At 37.5% G+C, this 25573-nt stretch overlaps 1 protein-coding gene across 5 annotated transcripts in view; it reads right to left on the bottom strand.

The window, feature by feature from the left end:
• Positions 1 to 888: 888 nt before the first annotated feature.
• TBC1D30 (TBC1 domain family member 30) overlaps positions 889 to 25573 on the bottom strand; it is a 51088-nt gene continuing 26403 nt past the window's right edge. For 2 of the 5 annotated variants that reach the window (XM_085220368.1, XM_085220393.1), the window contains 12 exons: positions 25036 to 25097; positions 24552 to 24617; positions 22085 to 22210; positions 20378 to 20563; positions 18372 to 18540; positions 17400 to 17568; positions 13253 to 13358; positions 8314 to 8426; positions 8032 to 8171; positions 5203 to 5409; positions 4948 to 5004; positions 889 to 3714 (listed from right to left, as the gene is read on the bottom strand). In XM_085220368.1, coding sequence (XP_085076494.1) covers positions 2936 to 3714; positions 4948 to 5004; positions 5203 to 5409; positions 8032 to 8171; positions 8314 to 8426; positions 13253 to 13358; positions 17400 to 17568; positions 18372 to 18540; positions 20378 to 20563; positions 22085 to 22210; positions 24552 to 24617; positions 25036 to 25097 — 2180 coding nt within the window. In that variant the 3' untranslated portion in view covers positions 889 to 2935. The remainder of the gene's footprint in view (positions 3715 to 4947; positions 5005 to 5202; positions 5410 to 8031; positions 8172 to 8313; positions 8427 to 13252; positions 13359 to 17399; positions 17569 to 18371; positions 18541 to 20377; positions 20564 to 22084; positions 22211 to 24551; positions 24618 to 25035; positions 25098 to 25573) is intronic. The other 3 variants (XM_019613054.3, XM_085220403.1, XM_085220379.1) reach the window with 2 other exon arrangements.

Below are 25573 nucleotides of genomic sequence, written 5' to 3'. Positions count from 1 at the left end.
AAGGCATGTGGGCCAGACCACTGACCAGCCTGAAAGACTTTAAACCCTAGGTGGCATCCAATTCTGCACCCTAAATCGTGTTAAAAGTGATTGAACCTCTCATCAGAACTGAGCACGTAGACTTCAGTGCCGTAGCTTTCCTTTGCCGCATTTGAGATCACTCAAATTCCAGACAGTGCAAACCGTGAAGTCTTCAGGAGAAGACAATCAAGAAGATCTTCTTCATCATGGCTTTTCCTACAGGATTCTGGCTGAATTCATCCTTTCCACACCTTCTCTAGGATGCCTATCACCAAACAAGGTGATACTGAGAGGTCTCAGAGCAGTCTCTAGGTGCTTGAGCAACCTACCATCCCTCCAGCTCCTGTTGACTGACAACACTTGGGCTGAACATGCTCATTCATGGGGCAATTCTGCACTTCTTAAAGCATTCATGGACACCGTGACAAATGCTTGCTTTGATTTTCCACCAATAAAAAATGTGAAAAATGGGAGTAAACAAAGCAACAAGGACAGTGATCCGTTAGGATGAATTTTTGACGATCCTCCCAAGACAGCTGCATTCACAGACCTTCCTTGATTAAGGGAATCTTTAGAGAAAAAATAACTGGAAACTCCTCTGGAGTTTCCTGGCTCTCTGGACCTTTTTTTAATGTTTCTCCTCAGTACCAAATGCTTTTGCTGTGTGCTCAGCAGACAGATTTTAGGTAGGTCAAACATCCTTTGGGGTACCAAACAACTCAGTATTGGGAACCAAGAAAACTGAATGTCATTTTAGACAAAATTTCCTGCTGCAAACAGCACCCAACCAATACACACAGTTGCTTACCCTCAATTCTAACAGTCCAAGTAAAGCCCAGGTCCCTTAGAGCACAGTCACTGTCTGAATCACTAGAATTAGTATTTTATTGGTGTTTCTTTCCTCAGACCATCATCTATGCAAAGCTTGCTAATTTTCCATTACTTAATCTCATTTTAATGTGTTGAAAATTCATGCACATACTTGTGACATTTTAGCATTTTTCTTTTTCAGAATGACATTCCTTTTATTTTTCACTGGTTCCATACACAGCTGCATGATCTGCTAACGCTACGAAAAAAAATGGGGAGAATGATTCACAGTACAATTTTGAAAAGAAGTGTGTTTCTTTTAAATCAAGGCAGAAAAAGTTCTCATACAGTCCATTGATTAGTGACTAAATTCTACATTATTTTAAGTTTACTTAATGCTACAAATAATCATTACCAACAATACTACTTAACCTGAAATAAGGCAGGGGCAAGATTTGATCTATAACTGTTTAAAATTCATAATGTTCGTACTTGTATACTATCCTATATGCATACACCTGTATAAAATACAACAGTGAAATAAATTTGTCCCCACAACAATAAACAGGGTATATTGTACAGCTAAAATTGTTATCACATCCTAGAAGTCATGGGATACATTAATAAATAGACAATAATATGTCAATTTCCAAATTTAACAAAGAATGAGGATGAGGAAATAGATACAATGGGATTGATTTGTCATTACTGCCTTTACATCAGCTTAAAGTCAGGACAGTTTCAAATCATGAGGAACTTGGAAGTACTAATGTCACAAATCAGAGTCAATGCATACAGTATGGCAGAGCTGTAATCTTTTAAGAGCAACCTGATTTTCTGGAGTTCAACTGCTTTGATTTTGCAACCGCAAAGCTGAATGATGCACATTTAGTTTCTTTGCCTACCTGCTTACATTTACATATACACATACAAATGTTGTTTGTCTCATGGTATTTATCAGCTTTGCAAAACTTTAGTGGGGGACATGTATCAAAAGTCAGGCTTCTGAGAAAACGTTCTAAGCAACTGGCAGGGACTAACTGAGAAGTAAATATTCAGCTTACAACTTAGCCATTGGTGTTTCTCAACAAGCCAGAACCATGCAGGGAACTCCTGGCAGTCCAAAGGGTCCAATCCACTAACATAGTGGCTGATGTGCTGGGTTTTAATGACAAGTGGCACCCTAAGTATCTTACTACTCTATTTCTAGAATTTTAACTTCTAAACTACTTTGGAACATTCATGTATTTTACCTACTGCTAAGCAGGCAAATATGATTTAATTACAAAACCGGTTGTAATCTAGGTAATAGTTTTACATCCACTAAAGCCAAGATGTGTCATAACATTCAACACAACTATACATATAGTTGTACCTTATACCTAATTTTGTAGCGCTGCAACTCTCCAGCCACTATATGCAAAAGAAAAGGAGCAAACCAGTGTTGTGGAAGGACTTATGTCTGTTATTCTCAAACTCACTGATTTACATTCATATTAAAAACATGATCAGCAGAGGACTGCCATGGGAAGAGAAGCATGACATGCAATTGGAGAACGATTGAAGCCATATGGTTCAGTATAAACATAGGTCCATGTTCAACAACAAAAGTGATACTTTTGATTGCGAGGGCTGCTTGTGCTTTTGTTAGTTGTGGCTTCTCCAGTTACTCAGCGTGATGAAGAAGTCTAACCAGGAGGCTGCATAACAGGTTTAAAAACTGCATTATGGTTTTGCTGCACCAGGCAGGCAGTTTGTCCTCACAGATTTGAAAGAAACAAGAGGCAGCCATTGAGGCCTATGGATTAAAGGCAGCTGGTGATTTTAGTATGCTTCACGCTCCAAATCAATGTTTATTTTACCACAGAAACATTGAAATCAGCAACAGGATGCCAAAGGGCATCTTCACTAATCTATCCCATAGCAACACGGGAGCACAGTTTTCAAAGACACAAAATTATACATCTGGTAACCACTTTTGTCCTCATTAGGTAAAGATTAGAAACTTTTTGGGACACACATACACACAAACATAATAAAATAAAATTTAAAAAAGCAATATAAATTTTGTTGCTGTCAGAAATAGAAAGTGCCATGCAGTACATCATCGTTTCCTTGTCCCGTTGTTAGCACTGGCTGATTTACTGAAACTTCTGCTCATCTGGGGAAAGTGAACAGTTGGCGTTCTTTCAGTGGGGCCATACAGCCCTAAATTCCTGGCTGTAGCTGACTTTCGAAGAGGCTTAACACTGGGGAAAGGATTGAAGACTTGTGGCTTTGAATTACCAGGCTGGGGAGATTTAGCCAGGTTTCCACTGTCAATGGATGAAGTGGACGACTCAGATAAATGTGGCTGGCAGGACTGACTGGATGTTGACTCAGCATCACTTTTGTTATCTGAGGTGAGTTCCAGCGTTTCCAGTTTTAGCTGAATCGCTGTCATGTCTGTATTGCTGCCTGTAGAAACTGCATCAGCAGACTGCTGGTCAGCTTTACGAGTAGTCCTGTCATCCAAGCTACCTCCTCCTCCTCCAAAATCAGAATGTTTGGAAGTGTCCTCCTTTGCACCAGGACAATTTGTTTTACAGCTCTCACTCTGCTCATCTATAAGTCCTATGGTATCCCCATAGCCCAGCTGGCCTTTAGCCCTAGCAATATTCTTTCGATGAACTCGTATGTGAGTGCGCCACGGAGAGTTCAGTTTTGATTTAAGATCTTCCTGGGGAATGGGAGACATCTTCCCTGTAGCGTGACTTGGAATGTGGATAACAGCATTCTTGAGAGATTTGTTACTTGATTTCAGCTTCTTTCCTAAAAGGAGGTGGTTTATCACTGGGGAATGGTTTACCTGAGAAGGGAGGAGGCTGGTAACTGGCCCTTTGTCTGAAAGAAAGTGTTTGGAAGAAGTACAGTATTGTTAAATTAATGTCAAAACAAAATGTTCCAAGGATCTATCAGCAAAGACAATTTGTAGCCTTTCTTGAGGTATAGCAAAGGTTTGTAGGACTGACTTCAAGTAAAATCACTGAATTCCTCTTACAGTTTGGAGTCAAAAACAAAGCTAAAGGTGCTATAATTCCATTCTCCCTCCATACTTACTAAGTCCTGAGCCAGGAAAACCATGAGAAAAATCATAACTAATACAGTTCCTCCATTTGTGAAATTGTGCTGTACCTGAAACTGGCTTCTGATATCTGCACCCCCCTCCTTCATTTCTATTCCAGCTCTAACAGGCAATTCAGTCCCTACATGAAGTCAGTCATGTAAGCCTTCCCATGAGGCTTGAGTGAATACAAAATGAACCAATATATTTTTAATAGATAAAACCACACCAACTTATTATTATATCCTCTAATTCAAATCACAGCAGTAAATTCAGAATTAGGTAATTAGGTGATAGTGTGATTAAATCTCAAACCCAGCCTTGTGACATGATTAGAAAAATTAGAACTGTTACTGTATTGGTTTGATTTTTTTTTATTTTTTTTTTTGGCAGTCCTTGGGAATCAACATCTTACTGTTTGCACTGTTTCAGCACAGCTACTGCCTTTGTTCAAAGCAGATACATTGCCACTATTGAAAAGAATTTCCTTCAAAAAAGATGCTAACATTAATGAAAAGTAGCAGCTCCTACAAAAAAGTTTAGCCAGAGGGAGAGGAATAAAACTCTCTGCAGTGATCCATCTGCATGTTTCAATGCTGACTTGGAAAGATGACTTCCAACAAGGAGCTTGCATACCTACTAAAACCTTTGGTTGCCCTGTTCAGGCTGATCTCCAAATCACTGAATCCCAACTGGAGAAACAGATTCTGTAACACAGATTGCTAAATAACAAACTAACATCCAGCCTGAATTTGAGAGAATATCATTAGGGCTAGATAAACTGTCAGCTACAATGGAAACATTTGAACCTGCCATGCCCTGATGATCTCAGGGGTGTAGGAAGCTATGTACCAGCTATGAATCTATCTACTGCTTGATCCAAAGTGTACTCATCTCCTTTTATCATTTTTTCCAGTGCATCAGTATGTCAACTCCAAGAATGCCAAAGATTTAAAATTTGAATCAGAGAGATCAGCACAGTGCACCCAGATAGCAACGACGCCTTTAAATACCATTGTTCAGCTGGTCCCTGGGACCTAAAAATATCCCAGGGTCATCATCTTCAGATCCTGACAAAAGAAAAAACATCGTCACCTTCTCATTTGCGTTTTGTATATATTAAGTTGTAACTACTCTGCTATTAATGTCACAAGTCAATCTTTCATTTTCCCTATTTGGCTAAAAGTAAAAGAGCATTATTGGTCTTGCCTCCTGTTATGAGATTGGCTTGTAATAAATCAGTAACTGAGTATGTTTTGATGTATTACCTGCTCTGATATACACATGATGAACCTGCTGTTGCTGTTTCTTCTTTATCCTGGAATACTGCTTTTTCAGTGCATTGATATCAGTGGTCATACGCTCCATCATCATGCTGTTAAAAGCAGCGTGATACTCGCTTCGGCAAGACTCTATTGCTCCAGGACTAAGTTCTGCAATGTTACTGGAGCCCAGACTTTGTTCTTCATTCTGGTCTGCATGGAGTGGGAATAAAGTGGAGACAAGGAGTTAATTGGTATACTTAAGAGTTCTGCAGATTATCAGCAAGGCAAGCCTATGGCTGATTCCTATTCTCTTATTTAACTGTAGTCTTTAATGAAAGTTGTTACAATACACATATTTAATAAAGCTGCAGTATTTTTAACAAATATATATTTCTAGAGCTACTCCTTAAGAATAGTAAGGATTTGGTGGGAGGCAGGGGGAGGAGTGCATGTTTTAAGAATACATCATCAATTAACAAAGCAGTGGAAAGTTATGATCACGGCTTTCCAATAACCCTAAAGTACACCAAGCCATTTCTAAAGTAATATTAAAAAAAAGTATTCTTAAAAATACTCAGCTGGTCAAAGAGGCTAAAACTGCAAGTTATAAAATGTGTTGAAGTTGAAGAAGCATGAGGTTAAACAAATGGTCTAAGTGATACTAGCAAGAAGCATCAAGAAACGGTTATAGGACCACAGAGAATAAACTGACAGTAGCAAGCAGAGCAGCTGAGGAGTCAGGCAACTTCCGAGCTTCTCTGATATGCAACCACAGAGCAAAAGAAGCAGTGCCATTTATTTTCACAGCTGTTTCTGATGCACCACCAAACTGGAACACCGGGGTCAAGGGGATAATCCTTTTTCAAGGGATGTTTGTTTGTCTTTGGTTTAGTCTGCAGTAGCAGTTTGATGTTCTGACTAAGTGCTAGCTTGAAGTATCAGGTGGAGACTTATACACCCTCAAGAAAGAAAAAGGAAAAAAAAAGACGCCACAAAAATCAACAGTGAAAATTTCAGCATAAAGGTCTCAGTAAAACAATCCACAAGAACAATGATGGGTAATCATATAACTCTGTCTGCTACATCAGTCTGTTTTCCTCTTTACTCATCCACATTTTATTCTTTTAAACTATAGCCCCTCCCAAGATATCATGACATCACCATCAAACACCATTTCATAAAAGCTGCTGTAAGTTAAGAAAGATTATGTTCTTCTCATCGTGTTCTTCCCTTGTATCAGAATTTTGTTCTGCTTTGAGCGTTTGCACATCTGAACATTTAATTCTGTCAAAAAAATTATTTCAATTGAAGGATTCGAAAAAATAGTAGCATTTTGTCAGAACACCCTAAACCATATCCAATCTTTTTTTCTTAAAGTGAATATACCCCAAATATACCCAAGAATATACTAGGCAACAAGACTGGGCTCTTGACAGCTTTAATCTAGAGCTGCTGGGAGACCTCTATACCAATGCACACAGAGTAGGAAATAAGCAGGAGGAGCTGGAAACCATGATGCACTTGGAAAATTATGATTTTACTGCTGGTGAGATGATTCACATAACTGGAATACCACCACTGAGGGCTGTAAGCTTTTTAGAAGGGATAGACAAGGTGGGAGGAGTGGGAGACTTACCCTCTGTGTTAAAAAAGTGGATAGAATGCTCCCTCGGAGAAACAGTGAGGAACAGGTTGAGAGCCTGTGGTATAAAACTAGGGGCAGAACCAATAAAGAACAGCTGGTGGTTGGGTCTACTAAAGGCCATCTGATCAAGGGCAGACTGTTGATGAGGCCATCCTGCTCCAGCTGCAAGAAGCATTGTACTCACTGGCTCCCATTCTGATGGGAGATTTCAACCACCCACATATCTGCTGAGAAGACAACATGGCAAGCTGCAAGCAAGCAATCCAGGAGATTCCTAGAGTCCACCAACAATAACTTTCTAGTTCAGGTACTGGACATACCAACAACAGGTGAAGCATCGCTGGAGCCGGTGCTCACTAATGTAGAGCATTCCAGTATTTAAAAGGAGATTTAAAAGCAGGAGAGAAATCAACCTTTCACACAGGTAGACTGTGATATGACAAGGGGCAATGGTTTTAAATGAAAGAAGGAAAGATTTAGATTAGATGTCAGGAGGAGAGGGTGATGAGGTGCTGGATCAAGGTGCCCAGAGAGGTTGTGGGTGCCCCATCCTTGAAGGTGCTCAAGGCCAGGTTGGATACGGCCCTGGGCAACCTGGTCTAGTACATGATCTAGTGGTTAAAAACACTGCCTGCAATATGTGGGTTGGAATTTGATGATCCTTGAGGTCCCTTCCAAGCCCTTCTATGATTCTATACAGTCTAAAGGTTTGATCAATAGAGCGGTGAAATTACCTGCAGAATTTAATCTTCACTGACATGTTCCAGTATTATATACACATATGCTAATGAAGGTCAAGATTATTTATTAAAGGCATACTCTTCAGAAGATGCTGACTGCCAAATAGCTTTCTTGAAAATTAGCGTGGACATAGGCTAGACTTCTTTTTCACACGCTTGCTTCTTTTTTTTTGTTGGGAGGGCAACACTTCACTGTTGTTTTTTCAAACATTACTGTAGCCAAATCCTTATCCCATAGGATTATTTACTGTATATATGCAGCCTTTGAAATTGACTTTCAATGCATCTTCATGGACTGCAGAGGAAGTAATTTGTTATCTGCTGTAATCCCTATATGAATTAAAAATACCATTTTCACAGCAGCTTTCACAGTTGAATATACAAGTGATTTCTGCAGGGGCATGCAGATTTAATTCCATTTTTCAAAATTAACTAGAACGTTTTTACCTTTCATCTGTTTCTGGTACTTTTGGAGCTCTGGTGCCAAAAAGCCACTTAATGGTCCAAGACAGCCAATTGCATTGGCAATGGAGTCTTCATCATCTAGATCATTCTCTTCATCACTATCTCTGGTTCTGCCTAGCCTTCTGACAAAGGAGAATATAAGGGAAAAAGGAAAGAGACATTCTTTAACATGATTACTACTAAGCATCTTTATTTTCTTTAAGTGCATATAAGGGAAGATGTCATTTCAATATCTGACAATGATCCACTGCATTTCAAACTTACCCTGAAAGTGAAGTTGACTTTACTGTCGCAGGGAAAGGAGTAATGTTGTAAGTGTACTTCTCCCTTAATTCTGCCAGTTGTGGGAAAGGAAACTGAGCCATGGTATAAACAGTCTAAGGGGAAAGAATATGCAGGTTTTACAATCATCCCTTTAATCAACAGTCCTACAAAAGATTTGTCCGTGAACAGACTTGCATAGACATGCAGAATTAAACACTGTGCCATGAAAAAACGTGAATAGCCTACTTTTGTGATTTAGTCAATATTTCCTGTAAGAAAAATAAGACTCACTAGAAAAGCACATAGCTTAGAGTTTTAAAAGCATTTAAGATAATATTAGATATACGGACTTCTTAAAAATCTGATGTACTACTTTAATATTATTATCGGTCCTCTCATTGGCAGCACACCTGCATCACTGAGGCACTGGGCATCTTCCAGAAGAACTATGCTTCTGCTTAACTAGTGAGAGAACTACAGGGAATGGCTTCAAGCTGCGCCAGGGGAAATTTAGGCTGGACGGTAGGAAATACTACTTTTCTGAAAGAGTGGTCAGGCACTGGAATGGGCTGCCCAGGGAGGTGGTGGAGTCACCGACCCTGGAGGTGTTCAAGGAACGTTTGGATTTTGTGTTGAGGGACATGGTTTAGTGAGAACTATTGGTGATAGGTGGGTGGTTGGGCTGGATGATCTTTAAGGTCTTTTCCAACCTTGGTGATTCTGTGATTAAGTAATCAACGAGGTATTGACACTGTTGCAGTTAAGGATGAGCAGAGCCCCGCTTAATGGAGAGTGCTAACGGATCCCTTACATCACCTGAGTTATAGACTAACAGGAAGAACCCAATATTGTCCAGCTAACATAAAAAAAAAAAAAAAAAAAAAAAAAAAAAGATTTGTCCTGTCATTAAAAAAAGTGCCACCGCAACCCTCCGTAAGCAAAATCACAATGTGTAACCGTTAAAACAAGACCACAAAAAGCTCTTACTAAATTTTATTTACTTCAATACTCAGAGTTAAAGATGATCAATAGCTGCAAATGAACTTGCTTTCAGCATTAATTTTGCTTTAGGCCATTTTGTAATAAAACAATGTGTGTCAGCAACCAACCTGGCACGAAGACAGATCATACTCATTGCAGTATCACTGCTGATTTGATTCTATCTAATTTAGTAGCTCTTTTCCCCTTACTTTTGCATTGGGAAAAAAAAAAAAAAAAAAAAAAACCTGAAATGTCATTTCTCAGAGTTCCTTTGAAAAAATTACATTTTTTTCACAAGTTAATGTCTACTGACAGAGCATAAAAATTTCTCCTCAGCCATGGCAGGAAATCTTCCCTTTTCTTGCTCTTGTGCTGGTAAGTCACTGACATTTTCATTTAAAGGCAAAAGGCCTGAATTAAGATGAAAGGAAATTGTGAACAATTTCTATTTAATTGATTCACAGACAGTGCTTTGTCTATGCTAAATATATTAAGAAAACTGCACAAATGAATTCTGAACCTTTCCTGATAAAAAAAAAAAAGGGAAAAAAAATCTCCAGTGGCAATGATTTTAGCAATGAGAAGCAGGAAGGGTAATCCTGGCTAGATCACACGGACCAGTAGTACAGTTCAACAGGCTTCTGTGTGTAAGGAACTATTTATTTTGAGCCCTGCAAAGATTCTGAGGCAAGGAGAATGCCTTCAGAAACCCAGAGTATGAACTGAAGCTTCGTCACTCTGTGAAACTGAAACACTGCTGTGAAAGACAAATATCCTCCAGGGCCTGAACAGTGATATGCCGGCAGTCTACCAGATGGGGGAATTTTATGATCTGGAGAAAGACCAGGCCCAACTACCTCCGGCCCAACATGTCTGCCTGTTTGTTTGATCTCCATCACACTTCACTGTGTTTTTTCCCATATGTGTCAACTCTCTCCCTTCATAGAGAAGGAGGTGAGTCTGGAATTTATTTCTACTCTTTATGTCAACAGCCTTTTCAGGTAACTTCTTCCATATGCTATTTACCCTTTATGTGAACAGTCAGCCTGAACTCTCCATTTACTCCTCACACCTACTGTTTTCGATTATGCTTCCAGCTTTTCCATGTCTCCAATGCGTCTTTTCCAGGTCCTGTGCAATTTCTCTCTTTTGCACACATTTTTTGCTTAATTACTTGCTGTCAGATTCTAACTAGGAGCTTCACTTGCTATCTGACTAAGAGATCCACAAACAGATTTTATGCTGGTGCACATCCAAAAATTTTTGTCAATCAGCTCTTGTGATCTCACAGCAACGCCTCAATGAATCTTGTTTCTAGTTTGCACACAGATTTGGATGCTATATGATTAATTCTGGTGAAACTGGGCCAGTGGGCCCAAATTTCCCATTTCCCACTGGCCCAAATACAAAGCATTATGAGTTTGACCGCACCGTCTTATTTATGGCAATGAGGGACAGATTCTGGGAACACTTAAAGAGGTGAGAAAAACACTCTCCCTTCTCATCTCAAACCTCACACCTTACTCTAAAACTGCAGAGTCAGCTATGCTCTCAGCAAAATGCCATACAAAAGGTGACAGGCCTGTGGCTTCCAGAGGAGGGAAGAAGTTCTGCTTTTGCAAGATAGCTCACAAAATCTTGATTCAAGAGCTGTTCCACAACGATTTAAGGTTTCTCTCTCTTTTCACTAGGAAAACAAAGCAAAAAGCAAAAATAAACTCAAAAACAGACTAAGTGCTACTCCTGCAAAAAGTTACCAGTGAATTATCATCAAATGCAGGTAACTGCAAGAGATAGTCCAAAATGGTGGGCTCACAGAGGCATTAACCCGCTATTCCCCTCCACCATGGGAAACACACAGGTAACCTCTCCTTTTTCTGTTTTCTTCTCATCTCTAAACTGGAATGTTTCTGAGCCTACAAATTGAACTAATTTAGTTGCTTGTAAAAATGCTCATTTTATGGGAAGGCATGAAACCCCTTACACATATAAGCACACGTTGTTTAAAGAATCTGCAGACACCTGGCATACAGTCCTTTGTCTCCATGCAAGAGCTAAAGTTTATCAATAGGCCAATAAAATGACATTACTGAATAGTGCATTTGTTTAACTGCTAGTCCTAAATACACATGCAGTCTAGCATCTGGAGTGTGCAGCACTTACCCTTAATTCACCTAAACTGCTCAGTTTGAAAAAGGAGGAAGCTGTTGGCTTCCTTACTCCTCCAATCACTCCAAGCTCTCCTCAACTTGAAGGAGAAGAGCTAGAACTCTCTCTATGTAAGGGCCAAATATGCAAAAGCTTATCTAATTTAAATATCTGCTCTATCAACTCTTTCTCCTGAAGCATCAGACATACCTTCCTCTTCTAGCTCCAAAAGGCAATAGGTCTATGGAGCAGGACTTGTTTCCTAGTGGCACTAGAAGTGCCAGCTATTCTTCAGAGGCTTAAGTGAGCCTGGACAAGTAGTTAAAATACAAGTGAAAGCATCATGCAAGTTTAAAAAAAAGGGAGATGATCACCACCAGCAACCTCTACTGAAATGTATAGAAAAGACAGAGTAGAATATTAATCCTTTCCCATGGCAAGATATTAATCTCTCAGCCACCTTGTAAAAAGTATCAGATGTAAGTAAAATCATCACTCTTATTCTGATTAGGAAAAAAAATAACATTTTGAAAACAAAGCAGCCTAAATGCTCATCTTTGGCCTACTTGTCTAGAAAATCTTAGAGCAATTTATAAAAGTAATGTTTTCAAGCAGTTTATCTCCTTTCATTAATGAACTGGTTCATTTCTCTATTTTCTTCTCCAAAGCAGAAAAAAAAAAAACAAAAAACCAGTTCAAATGCAGCAGCCAGGCAAGTGGTGGGACTCATATCCCCTAACTGCAAATACTTTTACACTGCCTATTTTTCTCCTCTAAAGGTAAAGAGAACCTGGAGTGAATTTCTCTGACAAAAAGAGCTACACTGTCAGCACCAGCCTTTGACTCTATGAACGCTATCTAAACTGTAGTATGGCTTCTTCTAGTCAGAGGACGTACACAAAACAGGCATGCTGCCCTCCTCACATGTCTTCATTATCTGTACTATCCTATAAGGAACCATAATACCTATTTTAAAACCATACGAGTACTTCTGACCAGTTGCAGTTCCATTTTTGAAGCAGAACAAAGCCATAGTAGTTACCTTTCCCACTCCTAGAGCTCCCTCATCAGACAAAACAACTAAAAATCTGAAAGCAATTCTTTGCTTCAGAACAGTACTTTACCAGACTACGGAAGTGTGTAATCCCAATCAAAAAAATTTGCTTGCAGAAATATTATCATGTATATTATAAAAAATATGCAAGCTCAAATCAATAAAATTTTTATCTGCAATACCCAAGTCCCTTTCCTTTCCCAGAACAATGCAGATATTTGTTCTTATCCAATGACATAAGTGTAAGAATTCAGTGAGCGTAGTTATCTACAAATGTCTTTGTTTATAGTTCATTGACTCCCTTCAAGGAGATTTTTTTTTTTTTTAAATCCCGAAGGACTCTTTTTCCCCTTCTCACTTGATAAATGCTTGTCTCCCCCTATGTCTACAGAATGAAAAGGACTCAGTGTAATAAGTAACTGGCCAAAACAAAAACAAAATAAAAGAACATCCTAAAAATTATGACTACAAAGAGATTCTACATCTTGCTTGCATAAATTCAATTGCACACTGTATCACACCAAACTTTCAGCTCTCAACATATACATACTCTTTATCAAGTGGAGTCTAGTGCTTTTCTGTTTTTAACGTGTAAGATTTTCAGCGTTAGCTGCAGGTCATCTGCATTTATCTTAAATTTTTTATTCTTGAGAGAGTTTATGTTCCTGCAGTATCTGAATAGAAAATATAATTCTTTAGAAATCAGCACCTGAAGGATGAATGGAGAATGCAGAACATTATACCACAATTACTCACCTGCATGAGTTCGTTGCTGTCAATCAGACTGTCTTCCAGCATCTCCTGGGTTAGCTTGCCCATGGTACTGTAAAACTCATCTGCAGTTTCACAACACTCTATTTGCCTATGTCAAAATAAATGTTGTTTTATCTCATTTTATTATTACATATAATTATTTGCCTCCAAACAAAAACTGAACTTTCTGTAATCATAAAACATACACTTCCATTAGTTACATTAATTCTTACATTTATTGCAGTCCCCCCTACACTTCCAAATAATAAAACTACACATCACTATATGATATCTGCCTAAGCTACACACATTCATGCGTATACAGACAGGTTATTCACTCTGCTTCTTTCAGTTGTAAAACTTGAGAAATAATAAATCCTGAGCCCTTACAAAAATGAGAGTGCCTCTTGCTAAATTAATCTTGTAACATTCTGCCTGCTTGCATGAAAACAAGACTGGGGTGATTATCTTGTACATATACCCCTACATGTCGGTCAGTTTAACTGACTGTATTACAAAGCCATTATATAATAGTTTGATTAAGGGTTAGAGTGGCCTGATCCAGTTAGAAAAGCTTTTAAACTTTCAAGGCCTCCTCTTCAGACCTCTAAGAATTAAAAATTAATCTCATTCTCATCAGTTCTTCTAAGAGCCCATCTGACCTCCAAACAGCATACCCAGTAAAGACAGAGACAGGGACGCAAAACAGAATAATGAACCACTGATTAGATAGATAAACCCAATCATTCCTTTGCCCTTGCAACTATTTCCATTCAAAGATATCAATGTTTTGTAAAAATAAGTTTAACTTCATGTCGCCTTCAAGGCGAAAATAAATACTATCTTCATCTTGTAAATGAGAAGCCTATAGGTTGGAAAGACTCATGAAATTCTGCAAAGTCTGGAAGAAAATAAAAGTAATCCATATTTTCTTAATGTTATTTGAATGTCTAAGAGCTAAACAAGTTAATATTTCCTTCCTAAAAACATCCTGGAAGGAAAAAGAATCACCAGTCATTTGTTGCACCAAATCGCTAGCTCTGATAGCTTTAGAAACAGAATGGATCTTTAGTTGGGAAAATTGCTAAGATCATTATTTCAAGAAAATATATTGAATGTGCTTTTTTTTTTATCCAAGCTCACATCATAAATTTGAAAAAGAGATTTTAAAATATAGGCTGGAAAATTAAACTGTGTTTCTTCTCTGGATTTCACCAGAACAGAGAGAACTAACTGCTTTATCTAAAACTACTCTTTGATGTTTAAAAGGCCTGTGATTCTTTCCACGTAGCTGTAATGCAGAAAAACAAATTCACAGCAACAACAAAAATCCAAAAATGTGTAAAGGTAGACAAGGATATATCCTTTCTTCATGGCCTTCTCCATACTGCATTTCAAAGTTTGGGATTTTACGTGCTCATGTCACCCATTAAAATCTGTTGAAACAGAAGTGTCTGAAAACACTGATGAAAAAAAAACAATAGGTACAGACAGAAAGCTTCCAGCATTTCTAGTCATCTACTGGCACCTTTCCTATGGCTCTTAGTAGATTGGGAAAAGCAGGTGGCCTCATGATCCTGTCTCCAAACTACGGAAAGATGGGGTCATAATTTTTTTGTTGAATCACTGCTTGTGGCAGAGCAGGATTTTTCTGTTGTGCCTAGACCCCAAATGGACGAAAATGAGGAAATCTCCATCTGGATAATGTGACTACTGAGCATTTGCCAATTCGTCTCCCATTTGAGGTGATGGACACTCTCCTGAGTCAGCCACTGCAACAGTTGAGTTTTCTCAGAATACCTTCTCCTTTGATAGGCATTAATTCATTTCATCTTTCACAATAGTAAAGCTTTCTTCTTCCCATTTGCTCAACAAGCAGCTCCATGTCATTTCTGTTTATTTACACAGTCCTGGAACAAGTTTCTGGTTTGATTACAAGAAGCTTTATTGTTTTCACCCTATTTTTTATTTTGTTCCAATTAGGAGAGTTATCCTAAAGGCACTACCTACTTGTTTTTACAAATCATACATATTATCTGTTTGTTACTTGGAACACTCAAAGAACTGAACATACTGTAGTCTTCCTTGTAGATTACAGCTGCTGAGATGATAAAAAACAAAAAGTACAGTCCTTTTTTCATAAGGACTAGAACAAGAAGCTTCCCTTGATCTATCTTGGGGGAGGGGGGAAGTCTACAGGAACAATCATTGAACAGTTTAGCTGCTACCAAAGTCTTGATTTATATTAGCTGAATGATTAAGTAGTGAAAAATGATAGAAATAATGGGTACATAGGCAATTACCACAAACTTACTGCTTGTCTTTACTAACAATTTCAACCTCTTGTGGCTTCCCCATACCTTCTTTACTGCCCTTATTTTTAAATTGCTCATTCCTCTAGTCTCTTTTCATCAAAACAGAAGTGTGGCTGAACCTTTTAAGAGAAGTACTTCTCACCCCATTTTCATGTCTAGAAAAATAGTTGTGAAAAGTATGAAGACTATGAGATTATGACCATTGTCACTGGTCTCACTTTTTCAATCGTCCATTCTACTTTCAGCAAAGAAGAACAAAATCATGTTCATCTCCCAGCAAAAATACAGTGCCCCATTTTTACCTGCTCATCTTATTTGATATGATTAATCACAAACTTACTGAATGTCAGGGCTGTTCAGCTTCTGTGACCCATCTCCTTCTGTATCTCTCTTATCACTCCACTTTTCTGTTAAGTGTCCCGAAAACTGTCCTGGGACCACACTCCTATTTCCCACATACAATAGTTTAAGGTATAAGATATGATTAGCTTATTCTTTTGGCCATATTCTTATAGGTGGTTTCTTGTTTTTTTCATTATTTATAAAGTGTTTAATTTTTTCTTTGATTACATTTTATGCTAAAATCTTCAAAGCAATGGTTTCCTTTTATTTTTTATCATGTTAAGAGTTGGAACATTTGTAGCTACAGCTGGTAAGTACATAGAGAACCAACCCACCTTTTATCTAAAGGTTTGGTACTAAGTAATAAAGGATGATGGGACTACATACAGCTTAATCCTAATGCAAATTATTTGTAAACGTTTCTTTCATGAACAGATCAAAAGAAATGTCTTGGGTAATTATTATGCTAATTACACTTTCGATTAAAGATGAGTCATATTAAACATTCCCCTGCAATGCTAGTAGCCTACAGTGTTAATATATTCTGAAAGTAGAAAAAACAAATCAAACATCCAAGTACAGAAATGAACATAAACCTCAGAGGTTCAGTCTGAAGGAAAAAAAAAAAAAAAAAGGAAGTTAAGCATTGATAAACATCATAAGAAAAAATGATGCAATTGATGAAGAAGTTTTCAGTTGAACTAACATCTGTTTGTCCTGTATGAGTTCACACCTCCTGCTAAAGTTGGTGACAGAACTCTCAGTTCTCCAGGAGCACTGTGCACTCTTTGGAATGCAAACTTTTGCCATAACAACAGACTCTGTTTAGAACTAATCTTTTGTATTTCATCCTATGTAGTGGATTAATGGTGATAGAAATGAACAAATGTAACAGTTAATAATAATAGAAATACAAATTAACAATAATGGCAATTTTGCTAGAGCGTGCTTAAAAGCAGAGAATCTCAATAAAATGTCTTTGCAGGCATTAACAGAGAAGAACCACATTACACAAAATGATTCTCTTAGTAACCCTCAGCTGTTTTCTTACACAAAGCCAACGGGCTTAAGTGGAAAAAAATGAAAAGTAACATCTCCAGCTTCAGACAAAATAGGACTAAATCAGCTAGTCATCCTCAAATTGCTCTGTACTTTTTTTTCCCAGAATATTTACTAATTCTCTCTGATGTCTATACTCTGGAAAGTCCAACTAATATTTCAGCATACCATAAAGACATTATATGTACACAATACAAACAGCAGGAGACATTTGCTGCAAGAAGGCTCAGCTCATTATCGTGTCCATTCTTTTGACATCAGACAATATTCTCTAGTATACAGTTTATTGGAAAAGCCAGAGAGGAACATTGCTTCTGCTTTGAAAACGATGCACATTCTCCCGGAAGACTGAGAACATGCTCTTCAGAACAACATATACATTATTTACATTGATCAAAGCAAAAGAAAAAAATCAGACTAACATGACCACTTACTCTCCTAGCTTTGCCCAGATAGCCAGAGCTACTCTCAGTATAATTTCAGAGCCTTCAAAGAATACTGAATCCCAGATCTTCAGAACTGTATGGTTAGGCAGGCAAGTGGCAAAGAGGGTCAGAAACCACTGCATGGTGAAGACGTTTGTAAGAGGGGGTTCATAGCCTCCTGAAATATAAAAATATAAATGTTTTAAGTCCTTTGTAATTACTGTTGTTTTACATGATGTATGAATTGCATACTGAAATTCACCTGTCATTTTAGTAACCCCTGTTACTGGGCAAAAGTTTCTTAGCATGGACCTAAAGAGAAGCTGAGAAAAAGAAAAATGAAAAAAATGACATATATAGTCACCATTCATTCTGCTGTATTGCCAAAAGCTCTAAGCATCCGCACCCGCTTTGAAAAACACCACTAAACATCTTTTCTTAACATCAGAAAGATTGCTTTTCCTTCTCTAAAGCTACATAAGCTAAAAGCCTTCTATTAAAAAAAAAATGCAGTTGTATTTCTGCAGAAACTAATGACATAAGCAGTCTTCAGTGCTGATGCACTGACAGCTTAGAAGAAGAAACTGTTAACACATTCAGTTTTCCTTTTGGCTTGTTAACAGCTTCCTACAGGATTTAGTAGCCTGACAAAGCTGTAGTTTTATTTTCTTGTTATTCTCAGAGAACAATTTGTGCATCCCAGTATCAGCTGAATTCCATGATCCACAGAGGCTGCTGCCTGTGAAAATACTTTCAAACTGCAAATGCTTACTTGATACGCTTTCTTATTCTTTATACTTGATACTTTCTTACTATATTTTTAGCATATCAATAATGGAAATTATCATCTTTCACTTCTAACAATGTAAAATGCATGTTTTCTGAGCAATATGTTCAGGAAAACACTTCAAAGACTATTTTCAGACCTGTGCTCAAATGAAAAATAAGAAGGAAATTAGTAGCATTTTCCATTGAACCTACCTCCACTTTCTCTGTTAGCAGCTCTTTGCAGGGTGTCTAAGTGCTGGGACAGTTCAGGAAGGTTCATTCGTAAAAGATCTCGGAAAACAGCCATATCCACAGAGAGAGCACGGAGATTATTGACAAAATAACTATCAGGAAGCACCTTATCAATTAGGTAAATCATGATCTGTAAGAAGATAAATGCAATCACGTAGGACTTACTCCTAGAAAATAAGTCTCAATAACAGAAAAGAGATATAAAATTCTAAATTCTGTTTGCAAAACTACAGGTTAGAGCCAGTGTCAATACGTGCCTCTGGCATCTCCATTAAAATGGGGAGTAAACATCACTGTAAGCATTCACAGGTACTCTAAGTTACTATCAGCAATCCAGATGCAAAGGCTAAGACAGCCTCTTGAAGCTGCTCAGATTTTATGAACCATTAATGACTGAAATCAATTTCATGGTAAGCTATGCCCAAATTGGAAGCATCACTCAAATCAAAGGCAACTTTTTTGTTACTTTTGATGCTAGAGGTGTTTATGAGGTTTTCCAAATTGCTGAAAACTTCCATTATCCCTTTTCTGGCTGCTAACTGCCACAACGAGAATACTCATCTTCTAAAGAATCTTCTTTTGCTTCTCCAAAATGCAAGATAATGTTCTTTTAAAACATTCCTCACACATCTCACTGTGATGTGTTAGTGCATGCTGCACTTCATCTTGTCATTTTAAGAGGTGCTAAAGTAAGCAGCACAAGACAGTTTAAAGAGACATATGTTTCAAGTAAGATAGCTCAACGACATGGGTAAAAATGCATTAACTGGATGCTGTCGAGCTTCTGAGAGCAAACAAATGGAACAAATAAATATCAAACACCTTCTGTACATCAGCAGCCCAGCAGGAGACTCTGAACTTCAGGATCTTAGACTATTTCGATGCCTGCTCTGCCAACTGCATCAAGAGAGTCTGCATGTGGTCACACCGTATGCTCCAACTCTCCACTACTCGCTACCTCTCTAGAGAATTCTCAATCCTTGCTAACTCCCAAGCCTCCTCCAGAGCCACTCTTTCTCTCTCATGTCTTCTTGCAAACAGGTATCTTTCCTCTTTAGCTTATCCTACAATTTAAAATGACAAAAGCTGCACTTTTCACACCAAACCCCATCTCCTTCTTGGGAAATTCCAGCCTTACAAAGCATACATACGGAACATGGAGAAGAAATAACTTTGTTTTCCATTCTCATTTTTGCCAGGTAAGACTCATTTTGTAGTGCTAACACACCTCAGTGATTTACCTCTTCAGGGCCCTCTAGGGCCATTCCACTACCTCTTCATCAAAAGGAGCCTGACACAGCTCATGGTAAGAGATGACACAAAAATAACAGAGTTCCAAATAATCAATTTGAAAATCATAATCATAAAAATCATGTTTCCTATACCATCATAATGTGTCCTAGGAGCTTCTGGACTGTATAAGATAAATGGAAAATAATAGTTGAAAGTACTGAAAAAAATTGTAGCACAAATTATTCAGAGGAAATTTTACTCTGACAAATAAGTATTTTTTTTACTATTATAAGTAGCTCTCTAGATTGGTCTAGAATGGAATAAAAAAGGTCTAATAAATAAAACACTATCTGGGCTATTTATTTTCATTTTACATATTTATTTTGCGTGTTTCTACAATTAGCTTTAAAATGCAGCAGATTTCTTAACTGCCATGTACGAGGTTGATAACAGAAACTGGAAGTTTCAGCTAAACACAGGGTTTGTGTAAAGTCAGTAGCAATGCCATCTTTTATTTATTTGTTTTTTGAATATAGTTTGTTTTTTGTTAAACAGTAATAACATTCAAACTGACCACCTTTAGCTCAGACAAGATAATAAACAATCCAGAGATAAAAATCAATCTACTTTAAGTTTTGCTCTTTTTGGCTGTCTATAAAGTTCATGCATTCATTTATTCTTAAGTTCACGAAGTAAAAGCAATCTTCAACACTGCAACAAAAGATTCTACTCACTTTCAACGCATCTCCTTCATTGCCTTCCATCACTTCCAGAATGAGTGCAGCTAGTATGTTAAATCCCTGACAATAGCCAACAGATTTATTCCATCTGGCGTAAGCCAGCAATACTCGTTTTAATACCACTCGATCTTGCTCCGCCTCCTGGCCACAGTAAGAACTGCAACCGGTTCGGTGAAGGTCCTTTAAAGGATAAAAAGATAAAGAAGGAAAGGACAAAAAAAAAAAAAAAAAAAAAAGATGTTTATTTCCCTCCTCCCATTAGTTTTCCTGCCTGCCCCAGTTTTCCCTTCACGTCCACCCTCCAAACACATGCTCCTGAAGTTGATGAGCTTGTTTCTTTTTTGATCTGTAAACCTTTAGCTTGCCCAGCCTATTTCTCTTCAGTAGGGTCACAAGCAAATAAGTTATCTAAAAAATGCTCACAGGAAGTTGTCACAGAAAATATCAGAAGATATCTGTGTTTCAAAGAGGCAAAATATGTCAGCTCTGTAATTCCTTTTTAAATTTTCCTCCACAGAACGATGTTTTCTCTTGATTTTAAGGATTTTCAAAGACGTCAGAAAAATGTATTCTGCGCATATTAAACAAAAGCACATGGGAAAAGTATTACTTTTTTTTCTATCTCAAAATCCCTTTCATCGCACAGAGCAACCACTACAATGTGAATTGGCTGAGCAGAATATCACGATTTGTTAATATTGCACAATATCGAACAAAGAGTAGATGCTTGTGTGCAACGGACACTAGCAGCAGCAATTTCAAGGTTGGAAGCTAGATGCAAAATTTCTAGCAAGCATTTGCCTTCCATTTCAAGACGTTTGTTCTAGAAACCATTCAAATTTCTTACTGGGATGTGCCTGACATTACCATTAAATTTGTAATGATGTGGTAATTTGTTCTAGGAAACGAATACAGACAAAATCCAATTTTTAAAATGACCAAACAAAACAAGAGGAACTGCTTTTCTTTAAATCAAAATATTAAATAAATTCCAGCTGATTAAGTTTTCAAGACAAAAACAAAGAAGGAGAAGTGTCCTTGAGAATTTAACTTAAATTATTTGTGAAAGGCAAAATGCCCTACAATTTTTTGTGTTTCACGAGTAAGATCTAAAGAACCAAGTACAGATGACAATAATAACCAGGAACACAAGGTACTTTGTTCCATGTCCTTTAATTAAGATAGAAAATAAAGAACATCTCCTAGGTAAACAGACCAATATCTACATCGCCACAGCAATATAAATCAGTTAAGCTCTCCCTCAAAAATGCCCTTTGTTTTACATATAAATTAACAACCAGCTGAGAAATGTACATAGAAAGATGCTCAATTGCTTTACTAGAAAACATAATACTGTTTAACCCCAGTAAGTATTTGCGCTTATTTTCAAAATCTGTATTGTAGGAACAAAACCTTACAGCCATCTCCATTAGTCTGGTATGTATCATAATTTTTTTTTTCTTTAATAGAAATTGAGGAAAACAGTTTCATTGGCTTCTTTGTTTTTTTTTTCCCCTTCAGTTAATGCTAATCAGATCAGTGCAAAAGAAGGATCAAGGAAGCAGGAGAAATAATTTTTGCGGATCAAAGAGGATTTTCCCATGTGTATTGGAAAGAACATAATTTATCCAAACTCTATCTTAAATGTATATAATCGCTTTTCATTAAAAAAGTAAAATAAAATAACAGCAAGTTGTCTACCTTTACTATCTGGATGCCCATAGAGTCATCATCAGGATTACTTCTTTCATTGAATGTGAAACGCATTGTTTTATCCCAGTCAATTGCTATACTGTGCAAGTACTGATCAGCAAGGGTCAGCCAAACCTAGGAAGTCAACATAATGCATTATTTCCCAGATAAAGTATGAGCAGTTTTTATAAGCACCATGAGCTGAACCCACCCAGCTTCAGCCAGCTGCAATCTGCTGTTAAGACTTGATGTATACAGGAGAAAACTATATTTAAAACAATTTTTTGCATAATTAAAGTAATACCTTGCTCCCTAAAGCAAAAAGGAGCAAAATGGTATTAAGTATCCAAACCTATGAACTGTTTACAAAGTTGCAAGTCCATTGGAAGGGCTCTTGGTTTCTGACAAGTGGAAGCCCACCTAATGGTCTTATCAGCTTTTCTAATCTCACAACCAGCAGGAAGTTCTATAAAAGATAAAATAGCTGCAGGTTTTCCTCTAACTCCACCATGGATCCATCTCCTGGAAACACAAACATGAGAAATGTAGTAGCACTCCCTCTTCTGGAGGTCTCAACTTTCCAGAAGGAGCAGCTCCCAGTAGAAAGCATTTGGGACTAATCTGAAATAAATATTACTTGGATCAGTATAAATTAATGTTAATAAAGGACTTCCTAAACTATTGGCACAGTGGGGAGTTCTGAAAACAGACATTGCCCACTTTTAAAACCTGTTAATTACCAAAACAGATTACATATGTGCACTTAAGACAAATTATAGACCTTCATTAAACATTTGAGAAGTTCTTGAACCATAAATATACATGACAGATCATACAATGGCAACAAGTAACAATAAAGGATTTTTATTTTCAGGAAACTGAAATAAATCATGAAAGCAAATGGGTCAAGTTTTATACCAGCTGTTAACTCCCTCAAGTGACAAAAGTAATTCAAACACTTCCCACAGATATAAACACTTAGATAATTGCATGCTGAAGGAATTTGTAGACAGCTCACAGAATCTCAGATTTTCCGCATTTAAACATGCCATCCCACGCTTTTGAAAAGCCACCCATGTAGAGGATTAATGTTTCTCCATCTCCCAGCAGCATTTGGCACTGTTAATTTCTTACTGATGTTGTTTGACTGGATTGTCTGTCTCTGCCAGCTCTGGACAACAGATGTCACATGCCATAGTGGTAATGCAGATGTCACCCTGCCCCTTCCACTGACAGCAATGGAAGCAATCAGAATGCTGCCAAAACAACAAATGTTTCCATAATCTTCGTATCAGTATCACTGGAAAACCAAGGAATAGCAGTGAAAAGCACAGGCTGTACAGAGGTCTCCATCTCTGGAGCCATTCAAAAGCTGTCAGGACATGGTCCTGGGCAACCTATTCTAGGCAGTCCTTGAGGAGGTGGTTGAACTAAATGACCTCAAAGGTCCCTATCTACCTCAGCCATTATGTGATTCAGTGCACCACCAAAAAAAAAAAAAAAAGCTGAAATGGCATTTCTAGAAGGCTTATTGAAGTGTGGGAGGACAACTTTTCAGGAAACAAAAAGGTTATTAAGATGACATAGTTATTCACTGGAGCTGTAGATTAAAAATAGAGAATGGCAGTGGTGTTAGGGTAACAATGACACTTACAGTCTCAAGTTTCCCTCCCGATTTAGCAATTTGGAAACATAGCAAGAAGGAAACAGGAAAAAAATTACCTGATGCATCAAAAATATATGGAACCAGATAGGTATTTTAAAAAGCTTTAAAAATAGTCTGTTGAGTAAAACTACATTTTTAAAGCTGAAATTGCATGTTTCATTTAATTTTTAAGAAAGTAAATACATACACATATTTGTAGTCTAGGGAAGTTCAAATTCTGCTGAAGAAAGCAATAAAACAAGTTGAGCATAATCCCACTGGGCCCTTTCCTACACCACTAAGTGCAATTTCCCTGCAATGGTGTACTCTACCATTCCATATCACTCCTGACTCTTAACTTCCCTTCTTAAGAGACCTGCCTTTACCCCATCAAATGTATCCAAGAACATTCCTTCCAGCATTTCCAGCACCAGCATCTATCAACTTCACCTTCACAAGCATGACAGCCTACACAAGAGTTGCTCTACTTTTAGTTGATCTTCAGCTGCTGAGGCAGCTTCACCAATTCAGATCCTTGTGACTGACAGATTGAAACAATATCACCTGCACTGCAATAAGTTTTCTGAGCCTCAAGCAGAAAGAACCTGACTGGTGTAAATACCATCTTTACCGGTTTCCTCAGTCTTTCCAGATGCTACATGCAGTTACCACTTAAGAAGGTAAACTCGGTAAAATCCCAGTAAAATTCACACTTAAAATTTCCTGTGTTCAAAAACATTACTAATAGCGATGTTGTTCATCTTGTTTATCTTTCATGTGAAACTGAAACTCAAAGGTGATGTGTTGAACACTCCATGCCAGTCTACCTACCTTTCGCCGCCATTCTTTTGGTATGCCTGTCGGCAACCTGGCCACTGCTTTGAGTGCATCATGCCACTAAAAGAAAAAAAAAAAAAAAGAAAAAAAAAAAATCCAGGTAAAAATTCATCATTAGCTTAATGCAAAAATGTGGCAACATCCACAGTACTGCAGACATACACATTCATTTCATTTTACTGTATGCTTTTCAGAGTTCAACTGTTTAATCAATTTACAGGGAAAATACAGAATAATTACTGAATGATATAACAACGCTATAATATTATAGGTCACAAAGATGTAAGAAATCTCCGGAAAAAAAAAAAGAAAGAACAAAGAAAACCTATTGCACCTTCCAAATACTAATGGAACAGTTCTTCATGCAATAGTAAATAATATGCTGATATGATAACAGATGCATTTTTGAACTAGGGCAAGACTTTAACCAAGGTGAGTCCGGTACTCCATAAGCCCAGATAATAATTAATCAAATTACCTGCTGAAAACCATTTTGACCTAAAGATGGCTCAAGAGTAAATTTCAATTTTGTATCAACTCCTAGAAACAAAAAGGAAAAATAGTTATGATCATAATTTTCATTTAGATCAGAAATAAAACTGGTTCAAATAAGATCACAGAACTTCAACTATTTGTGTCTGAATAATCATATTTTAACCTGTTTCTGTGATTTATCGTCTTCACAGGGGATTCAAGGCATATGTTAAAAAGCACACAGAGAAAACATTTTTTGAATGACACGTCCTCTTCAAATTAATGCTTTAGTTCAGCACAATTCATTTCACTAAAAATGACGTCGTTTGTTATTCTTACAACCATACCAGAACATTGCAAACTACCATACGAACCTTTATATCATCCATAAGAGCAGATTATGAAAGTTGTTATACAGAATATTAGCAGATATGACTTGAAATACAATATTACACGAAATATTAGGATCTCAAATTTGGCCTACGCTGGAGCCTGAGTATGGCACCTACTATGCCATGACACGAAGAACAGTAACTCCTGGG

This window comes from Meleagris gallopavo, chromosome 1 (assembly GCF_905368555.1).
Source record: "Meleagris gallopavo chromosome 1, MGAL_WU_HG_1.1, whole genome shotgun sequence".
In the NCBI taxonomy this organism is placed as follows: Eukaryota; Metazoa; Chordata; class Aves; order Galliformes; family Phasianidae; genus Meleagris; species Meleagris gallopavo.
Note: the sequence above shows the minus strand (reverse complement) of the source record. Positions and strands in the feature narration are given on the sequence as shown.